This window comes from Neltuma alba, unplaced genomic scaffold (genome assembly GCF_004799145.2).
Source record: "Neltuma alba isolate B1F8T4 unplaced genomic scaffold, ASM479914v2 tig00013223_pilon, whole genome shotgun sequence".
NCBI classification, from domain to species: domain Eukaryota; kingdom Viridiplantae; phylum Streptophyta; class Magnoliopsida; order Fabales; family Fabaceae; genus Neltuma; species Neltuma alba.
The window spans coordinates 33,297-43,778 of record NW_021637523.1 but is presented as its reverse complement, the minus strand read 5'-3'; the positions used below and the strand labels follow the sequence as shown (position 1 = coordinate 43,778).

General features: G+C 30.0%; 1 protein-coding gene across 1 annotated transcript; it reads left to right on the top strand.

Moving 5' to 3' along the window:
• Positions 1–7,364: 7,364 nt before the first annotated feature.
• Positions 7,365–8,630, top strand: LOC114735543 (F-box/kelch-repeat protein At3g23880-like). Its single transcript, XM_028923243.1, has one exon. The coding sequence runs from the start codon at positions 7,365–7,367 to the stop codon at positions 8,628–8,630; it is 1,266 nt and encodes a 421-aa protein (XP_028779076.1).
• Positions 8,631–10,482: the final 1,852 nt, after the last annotated feature.

Below are 10,482 nucleotides of genomic sequence, written 5' to 3'. Positions count from 1 at the left end.
TAACAGGCCACAGGCCAGGCCAGGCTCAGGCCGATTAAAAGGCCTTTCACAGGCCGCAGGCCAGGCTCAGGCTAACAGGCCTCACCACAGGCCTGGCCTGTTTCCACCTTTATGCCCAACTATGCTGTTTTGGTTGTAAATACGAGTGTTGATTGCATTTTTTAATAAATTTCAGTAATTTAAAATATTTTTTAAATATTCAGTATTATAAAATAATTTTTAATACACTTAATATTTTAAAATACTTTTTAGAAGTACCCAATAGAAGACGGAGTGTTACTGAAAAAATTATTTAGAGTGCTGAGTATGCTAAAAATTGTGTACTCAGTAATCTAATATTTTTCTAATCACACCTAGTATCTTACTGGGTGATTCTAAAAAAATATTTTAAGATACTCAATGTATCAAAAATTATTTGAAGATATTGAAAGTATATGTTAGGATAATTTTTAGTATACTCAGTATGGCATGTGTATTTTAAAATTGTGTACGAGTAAGGCGTGTTTATTGATTTGATGAGCATGGCATGTGAATTCAGATTGGATATTCCCTAAAGAATGTCGTTTTGGCAATGAGACCCGTTTTTGGGATGCTTTAATAAAATTTTTTATTTTATTCATTTGGATCTAGTTGTATTTAGTACTTTAAAATATTTTAAGATATTAAGCTCAGTAAAAATTATTTAATTTAGAATATTGGACGTTACTAAAAAAATAAGAAAAAATCCTAATCAAATAATCATTGAATTTGCAAAATCCCAAATGCTCACTTGAACTTGTAAAATTCTAATTTAGTCATAATGACTAAATTGGATTTTAAAATGTTGATAAATTTACATTATTGCTCTTTAACCTCTTTTTTTTTTTGGGTTTTTGTAAGAGGCTTAAGTTGTTAAGGTTAGGTGGCCACCAGTAACCAGAGCTTCGGCAGCTGGTCGATGATTGGTCATTGGAGCTCCGGCAGCTAGCAACTACTTTTTCAGGAATTTTTGCAACTTTAGTAACGCGGCTAACAAGTTTTTTTTTTAACCCTATTAACAAATTCGGTATAGCAATTAATAACAAGTTTTTCAAAAAATTCAAAAGTAGTATTTTTACAACTTCAGTAAGCATGTTAACTTCTTTAATGCTATTAGCAAGTTCGGTATAGCAGTTAATAACAGGTTCTTTTTTTTTTCAGAAAATTCAAAATACAGCATCTTTACAACTTGTTAATTGCGTTAAAGAATTTGTTAACTGCGTTACTGATATTATAAAAATCCCCAAAAAAATAGTTGCCGACTACCTGATCTCCGGCGATCAGTGGCCACCTGAACTCTAGTGGCGGTCATCGGTGCCGGAAGTCCGATGACTGGCCGGCTGGTAAGGTGGCTTGAACCTCTTACACAAAAAAATAAATAAAGGACAATAATGTAAATTCCTCAACATTTCAAAATCCTAATAATTAGAATTTTACAAGTTCAAGTAACTATTTGAGGTTTTGCAAATTCAATTATCATTTTCTAAATTTTATTGAAATTTTCCCAAAAAATAATTTAGAGTACGAGATCAACTTAACTCAAATGAAAAAAAAATTAACAAGAAAACAAAAAATATATAAAAATAAATAAATGGCTCATCCTAAACAATTTACTTCGGGGGATGGGCATTCCCAGAAATGTGGATTCTATTAATAACGCTTCAAAATGTCTTTATTGAATCAGCGAATGAGGCATAACCATCATTGGTGCCACCAATAGTAACTTGACCCAACCCTTCATAATCTCGATCTAGGAAGCCAAATCATCCAAGAAAATCAGCTTCTTGTCACCCACCATAGAGGAGCTGGTGGCAGTGGAGAAATGAGTTGGAATAAAGGTTAATATAATCTATAATCCTTTAAGTTTGGCCTTATTTGGATTTTAGTATTTCATAAGGCAAAATGGTTTATATTTTTATTGATTATAGGAACCAATATTTTACATAAAGATAAATTTGAGAGATTAAAATCTATGATTTAAAACTTCAGAAACTAAAATTAAAATAAAAACAAATTTAAAAGGCCGTGATGAAAATTTAATAGGTCACTACAAAAAAAAAAAGAAAATTAGTGACAAAATCTAGCGATGAAAAATTTTTGTCACTAAATTAGTGACGGAATTTTATTCCGTCACCAAATTAGTGATGGATTACTAACAAAATTTTATATTCCATCACTAAATTCATCAATAGTTCTGTTGTAAAGGATTAGTAACAAAAATTAGTGATGGAAATTTTTTTCACTAAATTAGTAACATATTAGGAACCGAATTTTATTTCGTGACTAAATTTCATTGCAAATCCATCACTGATTTTGTTGTAAAGGATTAGTGACGAAAATTAGTGACAAAAAATTTCATTACTAATCCATCACTAACTCCTATCACAAAATATTTTGTGACGGTATTAGTAACAAAAAATTTTTATCATTAATTTCCGTCACAATTTAATTTTTTTATCATTAATTTCCGTCGCAATTTCGTCACTAATCCATCACAAAAAATATAATATAAATATAAAATAATTATTTTTTAATACTTATTATTAAAATAAAAATATAATATGCCATAATTTTTAAATGATATATTATATAAAAATATAAATATAAATATAAATATCATAAAAGAAAATAAAAATAAAAATATATAATATACTTATTATTTCGTTATATACTTGAATAAAAATATAAATTATTTGAAATGTTTTACTAAAATACAAAACCTAAATTCAAATAAATAATAATATATTAAATTATATAATATATATTAAATTGTATATATAATATTTATTATATATATTTGTATTTTTATTAGAAATATTATATATATATTTATTTTTTCATAAAAATTTTGTAGGTGTTTCTCAACCTAACTAGCAAATACTTCAACATGCGTATAGGAGATTTCAAGCTCGAACCAGCGCTCTCTCACAAATTAAGCCAATTTGTGATATGGCAATGATGTGGACAAAGAAATGACGTGGTAGCTCATAACGATAGAAATGTGACAATGACATGGACGATGGGATTGCCTTTTCAACAAGTGGTCAATTCTAAAAATTACATAATCCATTTCTAAGTTAAAACTCATAGTGATAACATGATATTATAAATTTTGAGGATTGCCTTTTCAAAAACATAATCCCACAAGACTTGTTCAACTCCATTACGTCAACATGATTTCAAGTATATATTAAAATACCTTTCATAGTTTTGAAAGTAACAAAACTATTCACAAATAACGTATTAGCATATATAATGAATGGAAAATGATACACCTCTCACCTAAACAAAGATCAATTACCACTTGAGTTGCCCTATACACAATAATACCAAATACAAATAATCTACATAACCATACAATTATCACATATTAGTTAGCAACTAATTAAGTGGTCAACAATAACAATTGGGGACTTAAATCCCTAGCTTAACCAACATCTCATCTGAACTTCAACTTGACCATTCCAACACTCAACATACTATCACAATAAGTCAAACAACTCTTAGGAATTCTCAATTGCCTCCTCATAACACCAATAGATCAAAAGCCTCAAATTCTCAAGCTAGGATTCATCATAAAAAATACTCAAATCTGAAAATCAAATCAAATCAATATTCTAAATCAATTAAACATCAATTTTACCTCCTATTAACACAACCCAGTCATCAAAACTCATTCTAAATAATCACATTATCATTAACCATCATAAACGTCCCAAAAATCACAAACCCTAGCTCTAAAAATCTTCAAAACTCCAAATCTAAGGAAATTAAACCAATTAAACACTTAATCTAATCCATATAAGTCATTTAAACTGAAAATAATTGGTCAAAATCTTAACTCATTTTAATTATAGAAAAACACCAAGATTCAATTATCTCAAATCTGGAAAAAAAAATCCAAGATAAAGGGTAGAAATGAGGTTAGGAATAGTTACTTTGATATTTAGAAGCTCAAATATACTCTCTTAGCCAAAAACACTAAACACTAGCAATGTTGCATCGGTTCTACTCTCCAAACCTCCTAAAAATTGCATTTGAAATTGATTTATAAAACCAGATTTCCATTTGCTATAACGAACATTTAGCAAATGACACAGTGAACACTATGTGTTATTTGCTATAGTGAACATCTAGTAAACGACACAATGAACACTCTGTGTTGTTTGCTATGGCGAATATCTAACAAATGTCTAGCAAATGACATAGTCAACACATTGTGTTATTTGCTATAGCAAATGTCTAGTGAAAATATAGATAAAAAGGTTTGATTTCAAAAATTCATAATTAATCCAAGGATATCTAAAAATTACAAAGTAGGGTTTTTTAGAAAGCTTGAGATATCTATTTTCCAATGCAAAAGAAGAGCACTCAAAAGCAAGATTATTTAGCCCTTGAAAGCACCCAATTTCTAAGACTACTAAAAAAGGTTTAGAGGCATAACTACTAATCATCAATCTTAGTATTTCTAAGCCTCAACTTCCAATTTTAACTACTTAATACCTCAATTTTTTTGGTTTATTAAAGCTTAAATCTAGTCCTTGGATTAAAACTTAAGATGTTACAATAGCCATCAACACAAGCACCTCTAAACCCTGAACATCAAACCCACAAAAAAAAAATAAAGGAAATCTTTTTTTTTTTAATTGTATAACTTAGAGTATTCTGAAGTTACTTTGGGCTTGAAACTATTTATGTTGGGTTGGGAGTGTAAAGGTTACAGCCCTCTCAACAAGTACACTTTCTAAGATTTTTAACTTGTGTTTTCTTCTTATAGGGGTGAGGCTACTTACCATCTCAACTAATAACTTATTTATAATGAAGGAAATCTTCATTGAAAGTAAAACAGATATGGTACACCAATGAGGGTGAGGTCCTGTGGAAGAGGTTTATTCCTCATAACATGATAAACCAAGGTTTGAATCTTTGCTAAAATATGTGCTTAGATTTAACGGCTGATAGCGTTTCGAATAAGATTGTTTCTAGTAGAAAGATACATGTCTCTATTAAAAAAAAAAACCATATATGATATTGCTTTGTTTAGTTGAGAAACCCAAATAATTATTGGGTCTGTTTCTCAAGGCCCATATTCTATTTTGCATAGGCCCACTTTCATGTACACAAATCAAAGGCCCAAATGATTATTGGCTTTTATTTTATTTTATTACTTTTGGATGGAACTGATTGCACGTCATATTGTTAAATGTTAACTCAGCCTATTTTTTTCATAAGATTTGTTGATGTCATAATGAATGGAAAATTAGGGGGAATGGCCTAGAAAAAAAAATAAAATTTATTAAAAAAAGATCTTAAAAATTCTAATTATTTTAACGGACGAAAAACTAAAATGTAAATTTATAATTACTAAATTGCCCTGAATTAAACCTAAAAACCTGTCCCTCTTTTTGTCCTCTCCCTTGTCCCTAATCATTACTTTTTGCTTCCCATTCTTTATCATATTTCGTATTTCCACATGCACTGTTTTCAATTCTCTTCCACATGGCTTCGAGAACTACAAGCAATATGAATGGGATTTCCACCATCTCTGAGCTCAAGCAAGAGGAATTGCTTCTCAAATCAGAGGCCTTCAATATCAAAGTAAAACAGGCCGCAAGATCCTCCGCATCACATTCTTTCCTAGCGACCTCAATATCTTAAGTTGCGTTCAAGTTATTTTTGTATCCATATCATATCTTTTGAATTTGAATGATGATTTATTTTGCAATAAAAAGATGAGAATTTATCAAAGCTCATATGACAGGAGGCAAGGGTTCAAATTTGAGGAAATACATTTAGGAGGTGAAAATATTAAGCGGTCATGTGGGAGGGGGGTGATGACATGACGACACGTGACATGTGGTAAGTGGGGGTGTGCAGGTGACGTGGAAGGTAAGTGACATTATCAAGGGTTCGAATCTAAGCAAGTCCATTAATGATTTTGAATTTTAAAACATACTTTCTAAGCTTAAGTAAATTAGATTTCATGAATTCATATACAGTGCAAAATAACAATGCATGAAAAAAAAATCTAAAATAATTATAAAATATAATAGACATCAAATATATTTAAACTGATTCTCTGATTATCTGCCCCATATAAACCTCATCTAATCATTATCGCCAATATAATGTCAATGCTATCTTATACATATATATTGACCTGGATTTATGTATATATATGTGTGTATATATAAATTGAAAGAGTTTGTTATGATAATATTGTTACTGTAAATTTAATTTGTTAAGATCATATCCTGATTTTATATGGATCCTTGGTCAACGGGGGGTTACTTTAAAGAAAGAACAACATACACCTCTCTTCGCTACGATTCCTACGAAGAAGACAATGAACTATCAGTTGTGCTTGTGCCAAAAAAAGAAAATTCTAGATATCACTTATGCATATTAATAGATCATTTTATTACTATTCTAAACTTATTTTTAAAGTAATTGAAATCCATTTTTTCAAAATTTGATTAAAGAAGGGCATCTTAAAAGCACAGAAAAAACTTGGGTGCTCAGTCTTATGTACTAAATATATGTTTCCTTTAATTAAGTTTAAAAATGAATTTTAAAGTGTTGATTATAATACAGGATAAACAATATATTAAAAATTCACCTGCCTTAATTTGATTAAAAGCAAGTGCATTGAGTATATCAAAATGAGCACCAATCTTTTTATCGAGAGACAAAGTACCTAACTATTTTTTTTCCTGAAAATATAATATACTTAAGTTTGAATATTGCCGAATTTCATCCTACTCGCTCCATTCTAAATTATTTTTTTTTTGCTCTTTTTATTCTGTTTAAAAAACTTTTCATCTTTTAGAAATTCAAGGGCTATTGCCAATTGATTATAACTGCACCCTAATTCAATAATTAAAAAGATAATTATTTCTGAATTATCTCAACTTGTCACAACTGTAACATATTTCCCTTTAGCTCTTCTTTTCACTTGTTATTTTCTTCTTCTTTTTTTTAGCCGGCAACTTCTATTTACCACATATTAAGAGGAGATTAATATAGTAGTATAATGTAGTATTATGTTAGTTAAATATTTTTTAGTCATTTAATTTTATGAATAATAATCACTTACTTTAATTTGAAAAAAAAAGATTAAGTATTTGAATTTAATGAGCTGTATTTTGTTTCTTCCCTCCATAGCCGCGGAGACTAATCTCTAGGGTTAAAGGAAACCCTATCAACATCTTCTTATATTATTTAAGCTTCGGCCAGCACTGTGGTGCAGGTAATTATAATTCTTCCTGGAAGCTAGTACTTTCATATCTTATCCCTCTATTGCTGTTGAGATTTATTTTTCTCAATTCTTTTCTTTTGCCAAAGCTATGTCTGACTATTTGCCTCCAGAGGTTTGGGTTGACATTCTTAGAAGACTGCCCTTGAAGTCCATAGGAACATGCATGTCTGTTTGTAAATCCTGGAAATCCTTTATCGCAGATCCTTACTTCTTATCGCAACGTAGTACCCTCCAAGTCAATCAAACTAATGGATCTCTTTTAATTGGCCTATATCCCCTAATAATTGAAAATTACAGTGGGGAAATGAAACATTACTTCGTCCAAGACTGTTACTTAGTGCGTTCAGATAGTCATCAGGGAACGAAGTACCATTCATATCATCAGAAATTACTACTCTCTGATACATACTATGATCTAAGACTGATCGGCGTTTGCAATGGTTTGGTTTGTTTTGTTCAACCGCCTTATCATAAGAATACCAGTATGCTTATTTGGAACCCATCTCTTCGAAGATATATCGACTTTCCTACATCCGCACCCAGTATCGTAACTTACCCCGGGCCAAGGCCTTTGTCTCTTTTTGGGTTTGGTTATGATTCTAAGAACAATGACTTCAAGGTGGTTAGAGTTTTCTGTTTGTGGGTTAAGGAGGAAGCCATTCCTCAAGTTGAGGTTTATTCTCTTGCTTCTGCCTCTTGGAAAAAGGTCTCTTCTAAAGTGCCTCCATTTCTCGTTGTTGAGAAAACTTCCCAGACGATGTTTTTGAATGATGCAATACATTGGCTTGTGAGGATTCGGAAGGGTAATGATGTTTACTATACTATTCTATCATTTGATGTGGTTAAAGAGACACTTAGTGAGCTGATGTTAGGCCATTGTTTAAAGGAGACACTTGCTGACATAAATATTTTGCCAGGATTAGTGGATTTGCTTGCTATTTCTACATTTTACCTAGGAACGTCTCATCAAACATTTTTCAGTGTCTGGGTGATGAAAAAATACGGTGTTGTAGAATCATGGACTGAAATGTTTCGTTTTCCTTCATGTGATTATGGGAACATATCAACGGTGTTAGCACTTAAGAGCAACGACCAAATAATGCTAAGACGTGTTAAGGGAGACATTATTTTACTTGATTTGAAGAATAATTTAGTAGAGGATAATGGGACAATTAGGGCACCTGGAGGTGCTTTTGTTGAATGCTACGTGGAGAATTTGTTTTTGATGAACCATCAAACCTTACCAAGGCAAGGTGCAGATTCCAAGACGAAGAAGACAGAGAATCACGTGGAGTCATTACGAAAGTTGCATTCATGCTGGACAAAAACATATACTATTGGCCGAGCAATATGAAACCTTAGGAGTAAGTACTAATAATTTCTTGCTGATATGAGAATTTTCAGCAGAACCCTTTACTTTTCCGTATGCATTTAAGTTATAGATCTTGTGTATGACTCTTGCTGATATATAGCAGACTTACATTTAATATTTGGTGGGACTTCATTATCACCACTGATGAAGCGTTAAGTCATGATGAATTGTTTTTCTTTTAAGTATATGACTCTATGGGTTGCGTGTTTTTGGGATGAGATCAAAAGTATTCCTCAAGCAGAGGTTTATATACTCTCTTATGTTTCTGCTTCTTGGACAAGCATGTCAGTACGTAGTACATATCCTTATTGGTAAAACATCGTAGATGTTGTTTATGAGTGATGTAATATAATACTACCTTTGATCTTTAATATAAAAACTAGATAACTAATTTAGATATATTAAAGAACTTAGATAAGATAGTTATTGGTAACAAATTAGTGTTGTATATATTTTCTAAAATATCCTTGTTAATCATGTGTATTAGAATGAAAACTTTTAACATGTACAATGACCATAAATATTACTTTAAGAAAAAATAAATAAATAAAAGATACAAAGTAACTGGATTCTTATATTTAGAACTAAATTAAATTTTTATTTAGTTCTTATATTTAGTATCAAACGTACTACATTGAAGATGCCTGAGAGTAACAAGGTTTTGTGCCGTTCAACTGTTTTAGACTTTAATGTGTAAAGAGACATTTAGATGTGTTTAAACGACTTTTGGCCAAAAAAGAAAAAGATGTCTTTAAACGAGAAACCTTCCCAGGTTACTATTTTGTCAGGATTATTGTATTTCCTTGCTATCTATATGTTATAATATGAAACTTCTTTTAGATTGGTTTGGAGAGGGAAAAATGGGAGTTAAAGTACGAAGAAGAGAATATTACAAGGAAAAACTCTAAAAAAGAAAAAAGTAAAATTTACTCTTTTAGTGCTTAATGTAGGACTTATTTAACTAATTTGATTGAATTAAAAAAGTTAAGTAAGTTAGTTAATTATAAGAGATACGACATGTATTTTTTTAAAACACTATAATCATCTTTTTTAATATCTTCCATTCCCTCCTATTTGATTTTGGTTGAGAAAATATCAATAGAGTAATTTAAAAAAATTGATAAATATGAGAAATATGTTTTATATTTAGAATCAAGATCAGCTTAACAATTAGATTTTATGTTGAGGACAGCAAGAGTACTATTTTTAGAAGTTTTCCTCTAGTATTATTTTTTCTCTTCTTGACCAAACTCAAAGGCTTGTTTGGATTACCATTTGGAATGCCAAAAGCACACGGGAAAGCATGAAACTAAAGTTTGTGACTTATTGTAGCTCAGAAGATTGTTTGGATTGAGCTTTGTTTCTAACTGACTTATGAAAAAAAGTAACTTTTCTAACTGACTTATCCAACACAATCTGAATCAACTTTTCTAACTAACTTATGAAAAAATTGTGCAAAACTTATGATCTAATTAGTTATGTGATTCTATTTAATTTAATTAGAGACCAGATAAATTTTAATTTATATTCATATTTGTTCATTATGTATATTTAATTAATTATCTACAATAAATTTTCAAATTTTTCTCAGTAACAAATATTTTTATTTTATAATTTTACAAATAAACTATTTATATTTTATCATAATAATTTTACGTGTTTCTTTAAATTATTATCACATTAAAAATATAAAATTTCAAACACTACTCCATGTCATTTTCAATCATTTTACAACTAAACTAACTTTTCTATTAATCATCCAAACAACTTTTGACTTTTTCAACTGACTTTTTAAAAGCATCTATTCAAACATAAATTGCATTACACTAACTGA

What these genes read in the sequence shown, in the direction of transcription:
- LOC114735543 (XM_028923243.1), top strand. Translation starts at nt 7,365, where the DNA reads ATGTCTGACTATTTGCCTCCAGAGGTTTGGGTTGACATTCTTAGAAGA.